Below are 23,146 nucleotides of genomic sequence, written 5' to 3'. Positions count from 1 at the left end.
CACAGTACTTCAAGCAAACAGAGGGTCACGTCTATCTAGTTGAAGGATACAGAGAAGACTTTGCAAACAGTGCAAAGACCCTTCGACGAGAAATGGAGAGCTCTGTGTTTAATCAACTCACAGCAACAGCTGACATCAGACAGGGAATGACAGAACTTGATAAAATCAAAGAGAACCACGCAAAAGAATTAGAGGGGAGAGTGTGTGCATTGATTGAACAATGTCGGGGAAAAAATGTAGAGATGACCGGCAAAGAGCTCGACAAAGAATTTGATAAGATGTGGAACAGAATGGTGAAGGAACTCTCCTTCTCTAAGCAAAAGCCTGCAGATGTCTTTGCAAGGGTGTACCACTACCTGAGAGAAAATCTAAGACGTAAGGGAAGTCATGTCTGTCAATTGCTCAGTGAAAAAAGCCTGACAGAATGTGGACTTGTTCCTTTCAAATATACTGCAGAAGGATTCTTCAACCAGTTGAAACACAGAATCACCAAGTTCTTCAACACTGAAGATCACATAAAGACTGTACAACAAATGGCTGACAGTATCATAGCAGATTGCAAACAGTATGTCACTGGAAAAGTGGAAAGAAAAAGTAATTACCATGACACTTACATTCAGGAGATCCTCCACATGATTGACGAGAAGCTGCAAAACAATAAGGAAGTGAAGACAGAGACTGAGTTTGAAGTTTCTCTGAAACAGCACATCTGTGGAGACGCAGCCAGACAGTTTCAGAAAATGCATTCAGATTTCATACATGAGAATGATCCCTACAGATGTCTGAATGAAAACAAAGCTAAGTTTCTAACTGATTTTAAAGATGTGTTCCATAAACGAGACCAGTGCCAGAAGAAGGCAGAAGAATTCACAAACTGCTGCCTGAAGCCTGCTGTCGAAGACTTTGTCAAGCGTTCCTTGGGTCCTGATATCATTGGTGAAATGATGACAAGCCCGCAGTTCAGCACACGAATATATCTCCAGTATACAATTTTACTGGATTTGCTCACAAAGGATGACTTTAAAAGCTATCTGAGCTACATTGGCTCATATGAGGATTATGTAAAGAAATGGATCCTCGACCAAATAGTTGAACGCTTCTCAAAAGGGTCTATCATGTTTGAGCTTGAGGATAAACATGTTCAGTCAAGCATCAGGAACATAACCAATGCTATCAACAAAGCTAAAACCAAAAAGATTGGCAACTTGAAAACATTTGTTGAGGATGTCTGTCAGGAGCTTGGTGATAAACTGGTCATTTCCCAGGATGCTCTTGGTGCTTTCATGATCCTGAACAATGCTGACCCTGAACAGTTTGCTAACTGGCTCACTGACTGTCTGAAGGACATGGCAGAAGCTCTTAGAAAGAAGTTTAAAGAAACAAACATCCAGATGAAACTAAGAAAACTCAATGTGAATCCTCAGAACGAGCTTTTCACCAAACTGATTGGATGTGGTAAACAGTGTCCATTCTGCAAAGCACCTTGTGAGGCAGGAGAAAAAACCCACACTGAGCACTGGACCTCACTACATCGGCCAGATGGTCTGGGTGCATATAGGTGGAGTGGGACCAATAAACTTGCCATTGACATATGCAGTTCCTCTGTGCTCACTGACATTTGTTTTCGCTGCAATGCTACCAATGGTCAATCGCACCCTTACAAGCGTTACAAAGAAATTTTCCCTGACTGGAAAATTGTTCCAGAAGCAAGCCTCCAGGCATCAGACTACTGGAAATATGTACTGGAAAGGTTCAACGATAAGTTTGCCAAAGAATATCATGCAAAGCCTGCTGATATTCCTGCCAGCTGGAAAGGTATTACACGTAAGCAAGCAGAGGCAAGCATCAAAGAGTCCTTTAACATCAAGTGAGAAACAACATTGTGGTTATAGAGGTGTACATCCTCCTCATATACATTCACTATCCTCACATGGATATTTTGATCTTATGTGTCCTGAACGATACTGAAGACAATCACAAAAAGTAACACTGTATATATAAGATGACAAGGTTAAAGATATTGTCAGTGCTCAGATATATTTTACCACTGAGGCTTGAAATAGGAAAATATAAGAAAGTCACTGCAATTAGTGTTCACTTTTACCTGAGATCACATGATGTACACAGTTAATCAAATATGATATATCTTTCATTGAGTGTTTTTGTTTCTGTGACGTATCAGATGTCAATTTTTTTTTCTTTTTTCAATCACCCCTCAGTCTTTATGTGATATTGTCATAGTAGGACAGTTTAAAAAATCTGTTCAACTATAAGATGCTGTTGTTTACTCATAGTTAGTGTCTACTTGATTTTTGTTTCAGTGAAGTACCTAATGCTAATTATTCACAATGTCAATGTATTAAAAGATCACCCAGTTTCAATGTCAACATCAGAGTCTTATCTAATTGTATGTACAGTAATATGTTATTTTCATAACTCAAAATTTGGAATGTCTTTGTTTTATTTAAATTAGGTACCTGGTATCATTTTAACTCAGACTTTAAAATCTATATCTGATGCAAAATATTTGACTTTTTCCTTTTTTAAACATCACTCAGTCTTTATGTGGTATTGTCATAATTAAGTATGATATGTGATTTGTTTACTCAAAAGTTAAAATAGATTGTTTTTTGTTTCTAAGAGGTTTCTAATGTAAAATATTTACATTTTCAATGTATTACAAGATCACGCAGTTTCAAAGTCAACATGTGGGTCTTATCGAATTGAGTGCGATATGTAATTTTCGTAACTCAAAATTTGGAATGTCTTTCTTTTATTTTAATTAAGTACCTAGTTCTACATACAGTATATACATTTTTAAGTTTATCTTTAACTCAGACTTTAAAATCTCTTCTTTGTGAAGTATCTGATGCAAAATATTTGACTTTTTCCTTTTTTAAACACCACTCAGTCTTTATGTGGTATTGTCACAATTAAGTATGATATGTGATTGTTTCATCAAAAGTGAGAATAGATTTGTTTTTGTTTCTCAGAGGTATCTTATACAAAATATTTACATTTTCAATGTATTAAAAGATCATTCAGTTTCAGTGTAAACATGTAGGTCATACATGACAATGATGTTTCCTTATCTACATGAGAAGAGCATGTAATTTCCTTACCTTGAAATCTGGAATATCTTCGTTTTAATCTTAATTAAATATCTGGTGACAAATACATTTTCAGTTTATGTGATATTTTTGCTTTTTACTATTTTTATTTTTACATTTCTATGAAGTATCTGATGTCACATATTTACTTTGTTCAATCAATTAAAATGTCTTCCCTCTTTATGAGACTCATTCTTGAGAACTTGGATAGAACCTTACTTTTTGGGGTTTTTGATTTCTCGTCTTCAATTAGGCTCGGAAAATATATTTGAAAAGAACAAAGTCTTGATTTTTAAACCTTGTAATGGGCCAACCTGCCAGTCATTTATTTTTTTCTTGAATGGCATAATTGATGTCAGAGGTAAGATCTGACAGAGTTGGCAAAAAGTTAGATATTTAATAATTTCACTGCAGTTGTACAGAGTAGCCTTTTTATTTTTCAAATTTGCTGACAGTTCTCCTAATGCTAATCAAAATACCAATTTTGAAACCACATTTATTTTTTAGTTTTGATTTCGAAGGGCTTCAAAGTTGACGTTATGATAGCAATATTATTTAGTGAATTTATCAAAACATAGAAAGCTTACCAGTACTTGAGCAGCATTCCCACCTTTTTGGAAACCAGGAAGTGAGACAGGAGTCCTAAGGATGTATATGTAAATTTGAGAGAGCTGACAAAACACTTGGACACATCATTAAAGGGTGAACATCTTCACAAAACATAAATAGATTATAGTAGATCATTTTTACACTAATGTTATCAGTATGAACTGTTAGTTCTAGATTTTGAGGACTTGTTTTGTTGCACAGGGCCAGTTTAGAAGTTAAAAAAAAGGAGCAGATCAAAATATTTTATAAATCATGTTTATTTCATAATATTAATCATTTAAAAATGATGTTTCACCTCAGAAACAGACTTACTGTCTTGTTATAATTTTACAGCTTTTCTGGTAGGACATGATGTGTCCCAGTTCTCAATGATGGATAACATGCTTTTGTCAAAATGTATACATGACACAAAGTTTGTTTAAAGCAAATTTAGTATTTGTGGTCTTTATTTCAACTCAGAAGTTTGAATCCCTGTTTTTTGTTTCTGTAAATGATCTGATTCCAAATATTTACATTTTAAAGGAATTAAAAATATCATTCATTCTATATGTGGCGTTGTAAACATTTATTAATACTTACCTCTGTTAACTGGTTCAATGAAGACACAAAATCATGAGACTGGCTATGAATGTCTTTAATGTTTCCCAGATCAGAATCACAGCATACAGTGTATAATAACTTCTAAAGTAAACAGAAATATCATCACCTCATTTATTTATATCGTTTTACTATACTTTTTTTTAATAATCATCTTTTTTAAAATTCCATTATTTAACATTTTTCTTCATCTCAAGTCTTGGGTTTCTGAATTCAACAAAGAATGTAAAAACAAGACAACAGGTGCAACTTCGCATTTAAGACCAAGCTGGAGATTTATGTGAGTGTGTGTCACTCTTTGCCATTGTGGGGTATTGACCATGTGCGTCCATGTACCACTGACCTGACACATGATCTCTAATTAGCTTCAGTGATTTGAAGTCACTTTGATTAGCTTGGCTGACTGCAGTTGTTTGGGCATGTTGAAATAAGAATAAACCCAAATCCAGCCCCAACTGTGTGAACCGAAGGGCTGCAGTGAGTAACTTTATAACACAGACAAGGCTAAGTGTGTGTCCACATACATCAGATCTGATTCCACTGTTAAACACACACACGCTCAGAGTCTGAAAGTACACCTCTCACCTGGTTAGAACATGAAACTCTTCACTGCTACATCACATCACCGTAAGGTCAACGCAACCGCCGAAACCACAATGCAACACAGTGTGTGGAAGGAAAAAGACGGACCACCTGTGTGATCTCATTACTCTATGAGGCATCTTATGGTATCAAAGCCCTCACGTCTGTCCCACATGTGATTTAGTGGCTACATGTAAACACTGCTACATGTGAAGTGAGCCAACATTTCACTGGCTGCACTTTGCGTTTACTGTCTCAGTTTGGAAGTCGTGACCGTGAATCACAGGCCACCTCCCTACACCACCACTACATTAGTTAGCTGGCTTTTATCAGTGCTCTCAGCCTCTGAGATGTTTCCATAGATACTCTGAATTCATCAGGAGTTCAGTTGGATTACGAGATAGATTTCAAAATAAACGTTTGATAAAGCTTGAACTAAAAAAGAAAAAGAAATGCAGTATTTGGCCCCTCTACTTAAACCCCAATGAAACCACAGACTTAAACTATATTTTACAAATTTTAAAATTATATATTCATTGGAAAATAGCAAACGCTAACTACAGCATCTTAGGCCCTCTGTTGTGTCGGGGCTGCAGTGAAGATGAATTTCTGCTACAGTGACTTTCCTGGTGAGGAATCATGATGCTACAGGATGCCCACGCGATAATGGGCGACATGAGACAAAATGAAGAAAATGGCATGAAAAATGATATTTAACTCATGAATGGATTTTAACCTCGTGCTCATGGCCTTTTGTTTTCTTCTTTTTTTTTCTTTTTGCAAACTGCACCTGTTGTCTTACGTTGTCACAAAATAAGCATTTCATTCATTCACTCAAAAAAAAAGAAAAAAAGGAAAAACAAACAAGAAACTTAATATTTACAAATATTTTGTCTGTTTGATTCTTACACTTAAAAATGTACAGTTTTGATCCTCTTCCAGATGTTGTGTGTCTGTCTCTGTCCTGCCACCCAGTTTGGTATTTTTCATCACACATCCAGTTTCCTCAGAGTGGGCAGACCTGCAGTGAATCTGTCACAAGGGCGCCCTCCAGTGTTAGCTTATAAAATAGACAGGGAAAAAGAACAGACCAAACTAAATACCTTGTTTCTGTTTTCACCTCCGGTGGTGTCATTGTAGCTGTGTTGTGGTGAGGTTCACCTCACAATCCCTCACTGCCTCCTTATCCGCGGGAGTGAGTACAAAAGGGTTCATATGGGTCTGATCAGACATATCCGATCCTCTGTAGGACAGATGAGCAAGGTATCCTCCTGGCAAACATTGTGGGTAGAAAGATGGCCATGCCTTTGAACGTCCTACTTTGCTATTGGTCAGTTTATCCTCTCTTTTGATTCAGATTTCTACATTTAAGGCTGCGAGTCTTTTTCCAGTCTCTTCCCAGAGTCTCTTTCCCACAGCGTGCACCATTCCTCGCGCTTCTGTCCATCGTCTTTTCCACAGCATTTATCCACCTGCTGCACACCCAAGTCTGTTGTTTTGTGTTTTACATTGTGCACATTTCCCTTTCAGTGGGCTTACAAAATCTCTGACAGGAGCAGCAAGGTATATCTCTCCCCCTCCAGCCCTCCCCCACCACCCCATTAGGCAGTAATAAAATAGAAAACAAACAAACAAACAAACAGGCTAAAGCTAGAGCACAAGCAAAGACAGCACCGGTGACTAACTTCTCCCATACTGGATGTAGGCTACCATGTGTTCCTGTGGGCTCAAACAACAGCAAATCAGTTTAGTTAACACCTAACTGTATTACTCATGATCCATGTTTGAGATCTGTAGCAGAGAATTGGAGAAGGGGGGTGGGGGGTTTCGCTGAGCTGTAGGCCTGCACATTCTTACCCGAAAGAAAAGAGCAGTTGTCAACTGTGTTGCTTTTACCCTGTTTAGGAGACCCGAGCCCCCTTTTCATTTTGCAGCTCTGCGCCGCAGGCCGTGAAGGCCCACCGGTTACCCTCAGTGTGCTTAGAGTTTAATATACAACTAACGAACTCACAAAAAAAGGTCACTAGCTTAGTGAACTAACACTTGAATGTGAGGATAATAGCAGAGCTGAACCGAGGTCTGAAATCGTGTAGAATGCAGCTGACACAGTGAAAGTTTTGGAGTTTTGTGGTCACAGCAAGGAGCTGACCACGGGTGATCGCCGAAATATGGGTGTCAGTCTTGAATAGCAAGCCAGTGTACTGACGGAGAGAGGGGAAGGGAGAGGGTAAGTGATGGTGCTACAGAAAGGGAGGTGTTTGAATACGCAGAAGGAAGGAGCTCATTTAAAGTCTAAGTTATTACCATGGGGGTGATCCTGCCTGTCTGCCTCTCTATCTCTTTGCTGTCTAATTAGGGCCCACCTACACCTATGTGGAGCAGTTCTCATATCACACACACACACACACACACACACACACACACACACACACACACACACACACACACACACACTTTGACTCACAGGCACACATCAAACAGAATATGCATGTGCTGGAAATAGGGGTGCAGACAGGAGAAGGAAGGTGTACGTAAAAGAGCAAAGGCTGCCTGTCTCTGCTTTGTTTCTCACCCTTACTGAAATACAAAAATAATTCTGTACAGGCAAGCTACAACAACAGGTTCGGCACCTCACGTACCCTAAAAAATGATCATCTCCATAAAGACGGGAAGAAAAAGTAGCTACTGTAGGATGATGGGCTTGACGTAGGGGAAAACCTCTGAGTGACATCATCTAGGAGAGAATGAATGGAAGAGCATGTTCACAGTTGTTCAACATCTTCTGAGATTTATGGCAATGACTCTTTTTTTTGTAATAAACAGGTGTTGGAAGGTGAAGAGGTTTTGTTGGGTTACTGCAGGATTTTCTGTGATGTTCTTGTTCTGTAAGATAAAACAAAAACCAAAATATCCAGAGTGGACCGATATGGTTTGATTAGATTTGGGAAACGTGCATTGACAGATACAGTGTCCTTTCCCCCGTCATCATCTTTAAAAATATTTCATGCATAGATCCCCACTGAGAAAACCCATTTATATACTTTCTCCTTTGTACACATTTATATATAACTATATATAATATCATTTCTCTATATCTATATTTTCAGCAAAAATTCTTTCCACAAAAAACAACAATTAAACAAATGCTCCGAAAAAAGAAACAGAAGATGATAGAAAGAAAAAAAAAAAAACACAATCGAGGGCCAGTTTGGCACTTTTGTCATGAGAACACACAGCATCTGTTAATTGACAGTAAATAGGAATACTCTAGAATTTTCTTTAGTTTTTTTTCTCCCTCGATGAGAAAAGCAAACACAGTAGTACATACTTGGCACCAAGAATGCTGGTAGAATGAAAGTATCAGATATCAGTGTTTTCATAGCTATATGATTACTGTATGTACTCTATGCCCCCTCCTATAGCTCAGTAGTTTGCGAGTCCTTGGAGTAAAGGAGCACTGGGGAGAGGGAGAGAATCCCATGTCGAATGAGAGCAACAAAGCAGGGATAAGACACAGATGTAGAAAAGAGAACGATATATGCACATAACACACCAGGGAGAGAAAAAGAGACAAAGCCAAAGTAAAAAAAGGCAAAACTGCGAGGGGCGAAAAGCATTCGTCCTTTTGACAAATGTCAGGGGGCTTTAGTCTGGAAACAGCAGACCTTTGAAAACAGTATCTCTGAAAGATCTAAATCACCCCCACACTGATCATCTGCTGCCGTGCAGTTCAGTTGCTTCTCCACACGCCACCAGTGGAGCTGCTAAATTTGACAGCACATGATGGAGGAGGTGGAGTTGTTTTTGGAGAAACAAGAGAGTAAGAGAACAGAACAAAGGCCCACATCCAGAGGCCTCCGTTCTAGATCAGTGGCAGAGCCAGTCTTCCTGGTCCCTAGGTGGTGCTGTGTTGGGCCAGTCCCTACTATACCCTGGTGGTGGAGTGGGGATGGGGCAGGGTGTTGTTGTGACCAGTGGAAGGGAAGGTGTTGAAGGCATGAAGAGGCTGCATGCTGGTGATGGTACTGGGGATCATGGTGATGGTGTTGGGTGTCATCAGCGGCACGTCGTCAGGGGCACGGCGCAGGGCCAGTGTGTAGTCAGGCGGGCAGGCGGGCCTTAGGATGTCGTGGGGCCGGAGTGGTTCCATGTCGTGGTGAGCGTCGTGCTCCGAGTGCTTCATCTGCAGGGACATGATCTCCTCCTCCTGGCTGTGAGCCAGGTCGTTGGCAGGCCCGCCCCGCTGAGGCGACAACCTGTGGCGTCGCATCTCATGCCGCTTGTCACGCTTATAGTAAAGAGCGGCAAAGGCCAGGATGTTGAGGAAGAGGAGCGATGCCCCCACAGCGACTGTCACACTCAGCTCAGTGGAGTAGTCCCGGGTGTCTCCAGGGAAGAGGTCCTGGTGTGGACGCTCTGAACCCTCAGGCTCAGGATCAGAGGGGAAGGTAGGGTAGGGATGACGAGTGCTGCGAGGGCCCGGTGTTCTGGGCCTGGTTCTGGGGGTGCCTATGTCACCACCTGGTGGCGAGCGGGTGGTTGTGGGGAAGAGCTCCTCATGTAGACTATGGAGGTGAGGGACTAATTCCAGCCAGAAGGCCACCTTGTTGGCCCTGTAGTTGTCTCTAACACGAGGTTTTAAGCCAATGTGGAGGTACTGCTTGTCCTTCGAGTTGAACTTGGTCCAGATGACCTCCTCAAAGCGGTTGGGCTTGGTATGAATGAACTTGGTGTCCTGAGGGACTGGCAGGTTGGGGTCCCTAGTGGAGGATAAAGGGGACATCTTAGTCAAGGTTTTAATAATCAGGTCCAAACATTTCTTCATGGCGTTGACATGTAAACACTGAATGCACCCTTGTGTTCAAAGTTTTTAAAGAACTTTTTGATGAACTTACAGCAAAGTGAAAAAAGAGCATTAAACTTTTTTAAAAATCCACTGACATCTGGTTAGGGATATCTGCCCCTAACCATAGACACACCTCTCTCATAAACAGGGAAGCAAAACCTTCAAAAAAGTCTTCTACTGAAGAGGCACTACACTCGCTAATTTATACTAAAATTATCAGCAAAGCTTACCCAGTCTTGGCGAAGTTGGTCCAATAAGTCATGACCACAGCGCTCAGCATCACATCATTCTTCGAGAAGTTGCATGGGAATAGATCTGTAGCACCGATCATGGGCACGCCAAACACGTACGGTATCTCGTCTCCATGGGCAGCATCGGCCCACTCCGGTCGCGTCTCGGTCTGGCAGTGGTGGTAGAACGTGTAAAAGTAAACCGGAGACTGAAACTCGGCGTGGAGTTTGGCGGTGGCGACTGCCGGCGCCACCCACTGGTGGTCTGTGAACAGAGCTAAGAGGGTCTTCCTTCGCATGTCGCCATTGTCCCTGTCTGCCCAGTCAGTGTACATGAATTTAATGGTCTCCCTCAGGATGTCTTTACCTGGAGGATAGGACGCAGGAGGGGAGAAGGGATAGGAGAAAAAAGGGTAAGGGGGAAAAAAGGGAAAATTGTGATAAGTTAAGAGGAAAGTAATGACAGAGATAGAGCATTTTGAGAGATGCGAGTGGTCAAGAGATGTGAAACCAGAGGGTGGAGGAAAATATAAGTCCCTGTGTTTGTTTGTTTGTATGTGTGAGAGACAGATAGATACAGTTGAGAGAGAACCTGAAAGGACTGACTGAGCAACACAAAGGGCAAAAAGAGAGAATATGCCTCTCAGAGAGAAGAATGACTGACAGGCACTTGAGAGGAAGCGTGACTGCATTATCCAAATGTGTCTGTATTTTGACTGTGGCCCGCTGTGAGAGGTTTGCAGGCTGATCTGTTAGGAACAACAGCATTGTGATTGGGAGCCTGCTGCCTGGGGGATGATGAGAGACGGCATTAGTGCCCACAGAGCCTCAAAGGCCAAAGCACAGACCCACCACGGTGAAAGATAATCTCGCTGATAGGCAATCTCTTTAGTATGCCTGTCTTAGTTGATAGACTTTGCTGGGCTCACATTTGATCTCTTTTCTCATTCTTTGTCCACATAATGTTTTTAAGACTTGTATTCTAACTGGGAGCTGTAGTTTTGGACAAATTGCTGTTGATGTACTTTTTGTGGGAAAAAAAGGTAAAATAACTCTTTTTCTATTGTGTTTAATGTCACATCTAGCTCAGACATCAGAACATATTTATCCCATTACATCATCTGTATAGCTCATTACTGTATTGTGATAATAATTTATGCTGTTTACTTTGATAACTATGTTCTATTTTGACAATCTATATCTGCCTTGTGTGTGTGTGTGTGTGTGTGTGTGTGTGTGTGTGTGTGGACCCCAGGAAGATTTCATGGCTTCTAATAAGCATAAACAACAATGACACTACAAAGGTCTGTCATCTGAGAGGCGGTAGATGACATAATTAGAGGACATTACAGCCTGAAAAGGGTATAATGTTGACTTTGCTCACCCTCAGGGTAGCCATAGAGGTTGTCGACAAAGTTGGAGATAGTGTAGTCGAACGCTGCGGCTGAGATGCCGTCGTTGTCCTCGCTGTCGTCCACAAACTTCAGCCCCTCTCCTTGGTTCACTCCAATTAGGATGTCATAGTTGAGGAACTCCCCCTGGTGGTGCAATGATGGAAGAACAGGTGTGAGTGTTGAACTAGTGCTCAAAAGGATGGGTTTTCAGTCTCTTTCAGTACATGTTGCTGACCTATAATCACTACAACCATGAACACTGCTGAATACAATTTTGTTTTGTGTTAAATCTGTAAAGTCAAATCACCTTCATTTGTATTTTGTAGGTGATATTTAAGAGGAAATGTACTTTCTTTGTGTTAATGTGACGCTTGTGTTGTGGGACCATCACTACGCTATTGTAAGAGACAGGGACAAGAAATTTAGTTTTCAGTTTTAATGCTGCCATATATTATTCTTAAATATGTTAGATTTCTTCCATTAAAAGATAGTAAACATAAGTTCTACAAAAACATGTAAGTGCTGATCTTGTGGAGTTTTTAAACTCTACAGTGTCAATTAATGCACAACATTTTCTTCCTTTTATGTGAGTTAAATTAAAGAAGTATTTCACTTTTACTCATGAGGCAGAAAACCTACAAAACCCCAGAATATACTGTGTTGCAGTGGACCAATAAATGATCCCACTGCTGGGTGACATATACATGCCATCACATGCTATACATGATCAGCACTGCCTTGTTTTACAGTTTGATGACAGTTTGAGTTTCAGAAACAAAGGGGCAGGTCTCTTTTTTGATCTGCTTACTCTTAGTGTCTGCATATGAAAATGCAGAAGCAAAATCTATAGTTTGAGCCCTAAAGCCTTAAATTTGAGTTGACAGTTGAGAGATCTGGGCGCTGATAAGATGGAGGGAAGTTTACCACACTTCATTTACACCTAATACCCACACTGTTATGACACCAAGCTAGTTGAAACTTGGCAAAACAAGACATCATCATCAGTCATGTGCATGTAAAATGTGACATGACTTGTGGCTGTACTGTGTCCACACCAAGGACGATTACTACAAATATGACATTTTAAAAATGGGTCTAACTCAAGTGGATGGTGGAGTTCGCACCACAACGCCGGTGGTGTACACTATTGTAAGATCATTTTTAGAGCGATTTGATGAACGATATAAACGCTGACAGCCAATCAAAAACTATCCAGATTCACAGGGCATCACAACTGGAGCACGCAGCATGTCCATGTTTGCAGAATGTTATCACTCATCAGTGTGGACGCTCACATTGTTACTGTTTTTGGTGTGAACTGTCCTTTAGAGTCCAAACCAGGAGGTCACAACAATAAATATCAAGTGATAAAAAAAAAGGAAATAAGAAAAAAACTAATTCAGCTTTTTGATAAAATTCTGTTTATTTTTTGGACTATTTCTTATCTTTTATTTGTGTTTGTGAGATACTTTATGATTTTGCCTATTCGGGCCTCTAAACATTATTCCAGCAAAGCTGAGCAGAGACTCTTCCATTGACCTGCTCACAACTCTGATATGACCCTGTGATAAAGTGTTTGCAATGCTTTTCATGTATAGGATCAAAGCAAAAAATGGGTCGAGGATACACCACAGAGGCAATTTACATGACCAACACTGCGGCTCCACTGTGTTACAGCATTTGAGGGTGTGAGTTCACACCAGCTGGCAAATGTCACCACCAGACCCTAACTCTGTGGAAAGGTCACACACATTTACTGCAACAAGTTCTTCATGTTCTCTCTGTCTGGTGTGTCATCACAGCTCAAATCACTCCACTTAATAAAAAGCCCTAAGAGAACGTGTCTGCGGTGTCACCTGCTGCATGAGGATCTCAGGATCGTCAGGCACCACGTCTCCGTCCACCACTGGGCCAAAGGCGATGTGGTATCGAGCTGGCTGGATGTCCTGGTCCACCAGCTCCCTGAAGTTCTTGCGCCTCAGGCAGTCGACCAGGTCGGCTGTCTCTGAATAGGTGCAGCCCACCTTCCGGGCCAGGATTTTGGTGTACTTGAGGGGCTGGTAGTTGACTGACCAGCTGGAGATGGCAGTTCCACTCTGGGCTATGGCCCTGTGGAACAGACCTGAGAGGACAGATGGATAAGATGGGGTATTTATATTACTATATGAGGGGCTATATATGACAAAAGACATGGTTGGGTTATCTCACTAAATGTCATTTGAATTTTCCCCAATTTTTGCATGTTTGCAGGCAGGATGGAGCTCTGTGAACTTCTGACTGAAGTCCAGGTTTGGGGTAGGACAGGATTCAGAGAGACTCCTTGATGTGGAAATCACATATCACTTTCTCTTTCCCCACTTTCAGAATTTCCCTTTATAAGAAAAACCCTCCCAATTTTGACTTTTTTCATCTTATCGTTCTCGCCGGAACAAAGTTGGCAGACACAGGAGGGAACTACAGACCCAAAGCATCTCAGATAGAGCATGCTATGGTGCAGCAGCTCAAACAAAAAAAAGACAGAACTGGGAATAAGCTCATCTGAGACGTCAAGAGAGCCATTTTCCTCGTTCGTGTGCTTGCTGTTTCTTCTCTCAGACTCTCTCTCTGGCCGCGTTTCTTCCTCTTTGTGTCTCTCTCTGTCTCCTTAGTTCTGCCTGTCCTGTGCTGTTTGAACCACTCAAGTGGCTCGTTAAGAGGCCGCCTGCCTCACTCGTTTCCTCTCGCGCTCCTTTTTTCTTTCTCTTTCCTCTCCTGGGCTGAAGATTGGTCAGTTAATTATTAAGCAGGGCCGCAGAGCCCCCTTTCCCTGGGAAATCAATTATATTAAGAAGTAGCTTGGAAACAACTATACCTACATATCTGCACAGAGAACGATTGAGATGGAGGGACGGACTAAAAGAGAGGTGGGAGATAGGTATTATTTCATTCATCTTCAGAATAAGTTTCTTTGTCACTCCCTAAGAGCCTCTTGCCTTCCCTGCTCAGTACTTTCCTATATTTGGCTTTTCTCTTTTCTGATATGCCATGTCAGAGTATTTTCTGTCCTTTTTCTCCTCCCTTAACAATGTTAATACCTCCCCTCCTCTTCCTTTAAACACAGGATACCATGGATACCGTCTTCCCCTCTATATCCCCTACGCTTCATCATATCAGTATCACTTACAACCCCTCTCTCCCCCCTGTCTACCACTTCCATCCTGCCATCCATCCTGTGCGTCTCCTCTGTCGGGCTTGATTTGTGACGCTGTGTTGTTGACATGATTGGTGTCCCTTAAGGGTGGGGATGACAGACTCCTTACCTGGAATCCCTGGCGGAGGGAGAGGGGGGGGAGAGCATGACAGACAGGCGGCGTCTAGAAGGCTGATGTTACACCATTAGATGCCGATGAAGACGAGGACGATGATGATGGTGATGGGGTGATGACAAAGAAGACGCATGAGAATGGGCTGGTGGCAGTGTGAGGGGGGTTGGTTGTCAGGAACAGGAGACAAGGGGTTAATACAGGCTTTCCCAACCGTTAGGGTCCCTCTGCTGCTAAAGTGGGGGCTCTCCTGAAAAATTAATGATTAAACTATAATGACTGTCAATAGTTGCTAACCATTTAAAAATGACTTGAATGTAACATTTTAGAGTATACACGTTATCACTTCAGACAGTTAGATGAGAAGGTTTCAACCACACTCATGTATAAATGTTAAAGGGATAGTTAAGATTTTTGGAAGTGGGCTTGTATGAGGTACTTATCCATAGTCAGTGTATTACTCACAGTAGATGGTGGGTGGCACACCCTTGTCTGGAGAAGCACCGACACGGAAGCTAAGCAATGTACTGCTGTGATGGGGGCAACATTAAAACATATTTTTGCCACTTAAAAATCAGTTTAAGTGTATGCTATATTTACAATATTTTTACCACTTTAGCTTAGCATCAGACAGTGATTATCAACAGGGAACTTAAGCTGTTACTGCACTCTCTTCATAGCCAGAACTCCATTGAGAAAAACTTCAAATACCACTCTAAGAGGAGCTGCTGGTCTACTGCTGCCTTGATCAGTCAGGCAGTCCTTGTTTGTGTTATTGTTTGAATTTGGTGTTTAAACGGGTAAAGCCACACAATATCACAAACTCCCTGGCTGAGGCAGCAGTAGACCAGCAGCTCCTGTGCTCAGCGAGCTAAAATTACTGTTTTTCTCAATGGAGTCTGGTGGCTTTGACGAGAGCATAGATGAGGAACTAGCTGTTAACAGCTTCCCCATCTGAACATAACAAGATAATTGGTGGAAATATTCTCAATATAGCATATACTTTAACTGACACTGATTTCGTGAGGTGGGACTTTTCTTGGCTGAAATACAATAAGCTGCCGACCCCCATCCATAGCAGCACATCGCATAACTTTGGTGGTGGTACTGCCAGTCTGCTTCTCCAAACTGGGGGCGCGCTGACCGACATCTACTATAGGTAATACACTGACTATGAACTTCATACAACCCCACTCCATAAAATCCAAACTATCCCTTAAAGTACAAACCTGGAGCTGGGAGGTATTTAGCGTTTCAAGAGATGTGGTAAGTGTATGTTCGCACTTTGAAGAAAGCCAGGCTCGCTGTTTACCACTGCTTCCTGCCTTTGTGCTAAGCTAAGCTAGGCTAACCATCCTAACTCTGGCTCCATACTTGATGCACAGACAAGAGAGCGGTATCAGTAAAGTATATCACCCTCTCCCTGTGTATAAAGTATGGTTTTAAGTAGCCCAAACACTGGCTCTCGATAGGGCCTCTCACATTTTTGTATCAGCTACCATAGTTCTCCTACACGCTTGGCACATGGGAGAAGATTCAATTGGCTGCAATCTCTAACCTCAGCGGCAAGATGCCACTCAATCCTACACACTAGCCCTTTAATGTTTTGCAATACCATTCCTCTACACGGTACTGTAGTATTTTCCATTTTTCCCTGATTTTAATTCTTTCTCTTTGCACTTTATACAATTCACACGCACTTTGTTCTCACTGTTATCATGATATAAATGTATTATAATTGGGGTCTCGGGAGGTTTCTAACTGGTAAGTAGGTCACCTGCCAATGAAGGAAAAAAGGTTGGGTGTGCCTGGGTTAATGTGGAGGGTTAACAGACATCAGTGGTAATTATAGAGGTCGTGTTAAATGGACATGGCAGCGGTACACACATGCTCACTCCAGCTTTGAGGACACATTTGTTCTCAAGGCACATCTACACAGACAGCATGAGTCAAAGTTAAAGCCGTGTCAGACGTCTGCTTGGTGCTTCACACATACACACAAACACAGAGCGGTGATTGAAACAGATGTGTGGTTGTGTGAACACGCTCCCTCTAATCTCTCTTTCCTTTCACCCACCATTTCTTCCCTGTTTCTGTCCTTTGCGGTTTGTGTGTGTGAGACGGAAAATGAACAGAGGAGAGAGATATTGAGGGAGAGTCCTCGAGCAGCGCGGAGAACAGAGAAGTTACGATCGGAGGAGGACAGCTTCAAGAACAGCATGATCAAAGGCGGCGACTGCGTGACCGCTTGGCTGCGGGTCGTCAGCCGCACTGATCTCAATTCAGATCAAAGTCAATTGGTCCGTAGGCCTCTCTCTTTTGGTGGTGCAATGTTAACACTTAGCCCTCGGGGTGTGTTGTTGGTAATGGGGAGCATGAGGTCAGGTGGATGTAGGTTTTTGACTGAGGTAGAGCGTCTATGCTGCAGAGCACTGGACCGTTAACAGAGCCAGGAGCGCTCGCCTCACCAAGTCAGGTAATGTGGGGTAATGGTGGAGCTCCAGTGTCATTTATCCTCCACAGACATGAGTGACATAACAGGGATCAAACCTGGACTCGCTCATTAGCCACATGACTGCCTAAATTCTTCAGTTCAAAGGATAAGCAGGGTTTTCCTTTGAGGATAGAGGTGTCAAGTGAACATTACAGGACTTAACGATTTCTGGGCTGGATGCCGCTAGCTGAGTTTCCAGCTGACCACAGCAAGGCCTTGCTGCTATGATTATATTTACATGGGTCACCAAAGGACAAATAAAGGTAAAAAACAAAACTAAACTGAGCATAACACAAGCAATTCCAGTAACAAATACAGAAACGTACATTTTTGGCTGAGAGTTTCAAAGGTTGAATTGGGCATGCAGGTGTACATTGCCATCTGTTTCTAGCAAATATATAGAACAAACACACTGAGGTGGTTTGTAAATATGCTTTGTGGCTATTCAGGGATTAGTGAGGAATGATCTAAGCTGAGGACTGAAACCATTAATGGATCATGTGGCATTCATGTAAGCAGCCACAACCAATTTGTCAACAAATTTGTGGATGATGAGTCATTCACAGGGCTGGATCTAGGATATCATAAATCAAAAAAAGAAAAAAAATATGACCAGTGGGTTCATTTTGCTTGGGAGTTTTTCTTTTATACTAGAATTACCACCTCAAGGTTGTTTGCCTCTGTGAACCAGTCAAGTTGCAGTTACAGTTTACATCCATGTCTGTCCAGACTCATGCAGCCATGACAGCAGACAATGTTTCAAATGTGGATGTTGCTGGAAAGAAGCTGCAAATTCTTAAATGTGGATATCTTACACCTGGCAGCATAGAGGATCTATACAATCAGCACAGTTTAAAGATGGAAACCCAAAATTAGTGTCATCAATTCAGTATCCATCTCCCCTGAATTATGGCAGTGAATAATGACCAGAAAAGTGTTTTGTTTTTTTTTGTAACTGACGTCACCATGAAGTTGACCTTCGACCTTTTGATATAAAATGTCATCACTCTATCATTGTATTCAAAGACATTTGCATGATTTTGCCATAAATAGTGTATGAATTCTTGAGTTAAGGCCATAAACATGTTTTGTGAGGTCACAGCAACTTTTACCTTTGACCACCAAATTCTAATCAGTTCATCCTTGAGTGCAAGTGGATGTTTGTACCAAATTTGAAGAAATTCTCTCAAGGCGTTCTTGAGATATTTAATTTACAACAACCGGACAGACGTACGTACATACGGACAGACATCCCGAAAACATAAACCAAACCAGAGTGAATGGTAAGGTGACATATGAGGAAAAATAGATTCACAACACAATACAATCAAGTCTTTAATTACCCTCCGAGTGGTGTGAGAGGATGAGGAGATTGACACAGGACGCCCCAGCTCCGGAGCCGAAGATGGTGATCCTCTCTGGGTCTCCACCAAAGTGGCCTATGTTCTCATTGAGCCAACGCAGGGCCTGAATCTGGTCCAGCAGACCGTAGTTCCCCTTAGCAGACTGATCACCGGTACTGAGGAAGCCTGGATATTTGTATAAACAAAGTTGGATGTAGGATGAAGGTAAGGGGGGATATTTAACAGAGGATATGGATAAGGACAGGTGGGAAAACAACAAAGGAGGACGTAGAGAGGAAAAGGGGATACAGAGATGAGAGAAGAGTAAAGAGAGAGAGACAAGATGACGTTAGAATCAGTACCTTTATTATTTAGTACCTGTTTGGCAAATGTTCTCGACTTTGGCCAGTAAATCAGCTTCTGACTGAGAGGGAATTGCAAGAGAACAAGTGTGTGTGTGTTTGAGTGTGTGCGTGCATGTGTGTGTGTGTGTTTGCAACACCGTCGTTCATCAACAAGGAGTGACAGACGGCACACAGAGAAAGCAAAGGGAGTGAGAGACGAAATTGCTTTTTCAGCTCCTCTCTTAATGACGTTTACTCTGTCTAATGGCATTGAGCACGGACTTTTACAGAAAGCCACTTACAGTACAGCTGCCTGCACTCCCTGAAATATAGGTGACCCTAATCTGAATCACACACCCATAAATGGATTACAAGTGATGACACATCATGCTTGGAATCTAGGATTGTACAATGTCTTTCTTTTTTATTTTATTTTTCCGCAGCAAACAACTATTATTCACCACGATTGTTGTAGCATGACATTTTGAGAAGAAACAGTAGAGACTTCTTTTTACAGAAGAAAAGGCACAGGTATTACTAATAACATTAATGGTTGCCATGTAAGTGTCCAAGTAAGCCATGACAGTGTGAAGGTGAGCCAGCATGCACCATATCAGGACCCTGAAACTGAAGCAACTAAATGGAATTCAGCCATCATCAACATTATTATTTACACCTTTGCTTTTTCTACAGTGACGTGTCAAAAAGGTCTATGTATGAGAAACCAATATGGTATCATCAAAATAAACATGGGCACTGTATAGGCCTGTAACAATACCTTCTTTTGTTGAATGATATATTTTCACAGAAATGATTGTAAAAAACAATATTGTCATTTTGAGACCATTTCATGCCACTGATATAATGATAATATAACAGCATGATATGCAAGTACACCTCAAAGAGCAAAGACCTATAAATTCTTAAGAATATTCAGACATCGGATTGGAAAACAAAAAATATCTGACACGATTTTAAAAAAGTACTTGAATCCTGTTCAAATGTATAGGAAAGCACACATAAAGGTATATTAGCCAAAACTCTCAATTTCAGACATAAAGCAAAATTTGGCCAACAAAAACAAAACCAAGTGCTGCATCTTGTGATTAATAGACAAGCATAGCATAGCAAAGCACTGGGGATACCGCAGTTACCCCCATAACCCAGCCGGCGTGCTGCAGTTTGTTACCATGGAGGGACGGCTTGGGAACCGGGCAGTGTGCTAGTGGAGTTATGGAGTGGAGGATGAAGTTGTGGGGGGTAAAACTAAGAACAACAGACTTTTTTTTTTTTCAGGGAGTTTTTTAATGGACGGGAAAACCCTGCTGTTATTCTGGTATTATGTTGGCATAAACACAACAAGCAATATCGAGGTCAGCAAAAATGATCAAGGTCAACATATTGTACGATAAGTTGATAACGTAATTATCATGACAGGCCTAGCACAGAGGTTCATTTTGAGCGAATCCCCCGTACACCATTTTGAATCCCAAAAGTGTATTAATCCCTATCCGAAGGTTGTCCCCAACAAATGCATTATCTGCCATATCCTTTAATACTTTAAAATGCCAAAGACCGTAAAGGAAAAGATACGAATGAATTGATAAATGGGAGTTCCTTTCCATTTCTACATGCACCTTGTTGTGAGATTTAAAAGGCCGAACCTTCATTTGAATGTAATATGGCACTGTTAGCACAGAATTATTTGTTCAGTGCTTTGTCTGATCTTATTGGGCCTCATTCACTAATATGTGCATAGAAATGTTCTTACTCTGCACATAAAATAAGTGAGCATGCAAAATTACCATCGGACTCATGACATGCACCGGCCGATTTTGTTTTTACCACTGTGACTATGTTAGTAAATCAAAACTCATTCTTAACTGACAGGCGTCTGCCCGCTATCTGCAATAAGCATACTGCCATGCGCCCTTTTCTCTACGAGGGTAATATGCTTGCCTAGAGCTACATCATGGAGACAGCAGTGAAGCTGCTTTTGCGCGCATATCAGTGAACGTCCGTAATTATCTCCGCAGTCAGCAACAGCTGGTAAGCTCTCAGTCACTCTCTTCAAACATCTTATATCGGTCTCTGCGGATGTTAGTTTGTAAGTTATGCTATCTGAGCACCTGCTTGGTAGATCAGAATCATGCATGTACCCTATATGCCTGTATATTAATAATAATTTAACGGCACTAAGAATTGATGGTAGAGCCCATAAGTACAGGCAGATCCAATAAAAACTATGAAAACCAAACCTGTTATATTTCAATATAGACATCCTGATATACTCCACTGTAAGCTAGGACTGGGAAACTCGGTCTTATAGTCGAATATTTTAATTATGACAATTATTGATGAGGATAGAAAGGCAACAAATAAGTGCATGCATTAGTAAATTAACAGATTTAAATATTGTTGTCTTTTGCATTCTTTTTTTAATGAATGTGATTTTAATATGCTATGCATTTACTTAAAAGGTAGTCTGAGTGGGCGGAAGTTCACTGCAAAGATCAGCCTCTCATTGGGCGGAACGAGCCACCCGCTGAAGTCCCGCCCTACCACCTCCGGTTGTGTAGCAGTTTTCAACCGTTTTCAACACGTCCTTTACTAACTTTTGCAGTGTTTGATCTTGCGGGGATGTAGCCATTTTTCTGCCACGGTTTGTGTCCTGTAGGCGATATTTTTGTGGGCGTGTTACACCAAAACCTGTTTCACCCTGGCAATATTTTTGCAAGCGCACCGTTGCTGTGGCACCGCCCAGAACGATTGTGATTGGTTGAAAGAAATACAAGCAGCCGGGGCGTTTTTTTCTCCAATCTTAAAGTGAGAGTCGGCCCAGCCAGACCTTTCTTTTCTTGAGAAAGGTCTGGTGAGCGAGACTACTTAAAAGGTGTGTTTTTACTTTTTCTGGGACAGCCAGGTTTTCATCATTTGTTCAGACATATGGTCTGTTTAAAATTGGAGTACGAACAAATTTAGGTAAGAAAACATTGATGAATCTCAGATTTGTGCATAAAACGTTTGTAAGTGAGGCTCACTGTGTTGAATTAGGTCAGTTTCTTCATTGTAATGCTTGTTCAAGGGGTTTACAAGTTTGAATTTCCCTTGCAGATTGACAGCGTACTGAACGTTCCTCAAAGTGTTTCTGTTAGACAACTGGTCATTCATTGGAGCACTGTAATAATAGCTCACCTTTTCTCTTGTTAGCTGACATTTGCCTCTCATGATTACTGCTGAGTATCTTCGATTGTTCCACCAAAGACCTAAGTCTTTTCTGTTTAAGTACCCATTAACTGGCAGCCTCTCAGATCCTAATGGGACTCCTAATTAGAGCTTTATTAAAGGCAGGTGCACTGGAAAGGTCATCCATTAAGCCTGTACAGTAGAGGTTAATCACTTGTATACAGCTAAATGCCTGGATCCGCTGAAACACAAACAGACAGTATGTTGTCTGCTTTGGATGCCTAATTGGTGTTATCATGATGTTTTGTCAAGATTTCCTATTAGACCCAATAGGAAGTCACAAGCATGTCTGACTTTACAACACATCTATTTCTTTGTTCCTTTCAGGATATTTATCAAGAACAACCTTCACTCTCTCTGAATATTGTAGGAATATTACATTTGTTTCAACACTGAAACGCAGAACAATAAAATACACAAAGGCTGGTGCATGCAATTATGGCATAAATATCTAGAAGCTGCAACTGTGGCTTAACACTGAATTATTAGTGAGAAAAATGTGAGAGAAAAATGTGAAATTATTAGAAACTAGTCCATATCCACTGAGTGCACAGTTGCCCACGTACACATGGTGTGTGTTTGGGATACAGGTCATATGAAATTGCAGATTAAATAGTCAGCTGAACCCATTAAGAAGAGCAATGAATTCAGACAGAGTTTTTGTGAATTTGATAGGATTGCTTTATTTGTAGAATGACTGACTGACTGACTGACTGACTGACTGACTGACTGACACACTGACAGTTTCCGTGATTATGTACAGCATACCATACCATGACTTAGTCATACCAAAAATGAGAAAAAAACAACAACATTCGGCCACAGGGGGAGCCACAGCGATCGGTTGCATTTTAGCCATTTTTAACCCAGTTGCCAATTAGAGTTAAATTTCTCCAGTCACCTTGAGGCGTCCTGTTCTACATATCTACCAAGTTTAGTAAAAATCGATATGGCGGTTAGGCCTAGATGAGAAATAAGCTCTCTAGCGCCTCCATTTTGTTTGATCGGGTCAATAATGGAGGGGTCCCCTCAGATTATGTGTGGTCATA

General features: G+C 41.4%; 2 protein-coding genes across 2 annotated transcripts in view; one reads left to right on the top strand and one right to left on the bottom strand.

Moving 5' to 3' along the window:
- The window catches only part of LOC126404683 (uncharacterized), a 20,822-nt gene extending 16,916 nt beyond the window's left edge, over nt 1-3,906 (top strand). The window contains 1 exon segment of the mRNA XM_050068060.1: nt 6-3,906. Coding sequence (XP_049924017.1) covers nt 6-1,871 — 1,866 coding nt within the window. The 3' untranslated portion in view covers nt 1,872-3,906.
- nlgn2a (neuroligin 2a) overlaps nt 2,768-23,146 on the bottom strand; it is a 240,029-nt gene continuing 219,650 nt past the window's right edge. The window contains exons 5-9 of the mRNA XM_050067150.1: nt 18,508-18,693; nt 13,225-13,490; nt 11,359-11,512; nt 9,975-10,341; nt 2,768-9,658 (exon numbers count right to left, since the gene is read on the bottom strand). Coding sequence (XP_049923107.1) covers nt 8,824-9,658; nt 9,975-10,341; nt 11,359-11,512; nt 13,225-13,490; nt 18,508-18,693 — 1,808 coding nt within the window. The 3' untranslated portion in view covers nt 2,768-8,823. The remainder of the gene's footprint in view (nt 9,659-9,974; nt 10,342-11,358; nt 11,513-13,224; nt 13,491-18,507; nt 18,694-23,146) is intronic.

The sequence above is a fragment of the Epinephelus moara genome, chromosome 17 (genome assembly GCF_006386435.1).
Source record: "Epinephelus moara isolate mb chromosome 17, YSFRI_EMoa_1.0, whole genome shotgun sequence".
Lineage (NCBI taxonomy): Eukaryota > Metazoa > Chordata > Actinopteri > Perciformes > Serranidae > Epinephelus > Epinephelus moara.
This window is presented reverse-complemented; position numbering and strand designations above follow the sequence as displayed.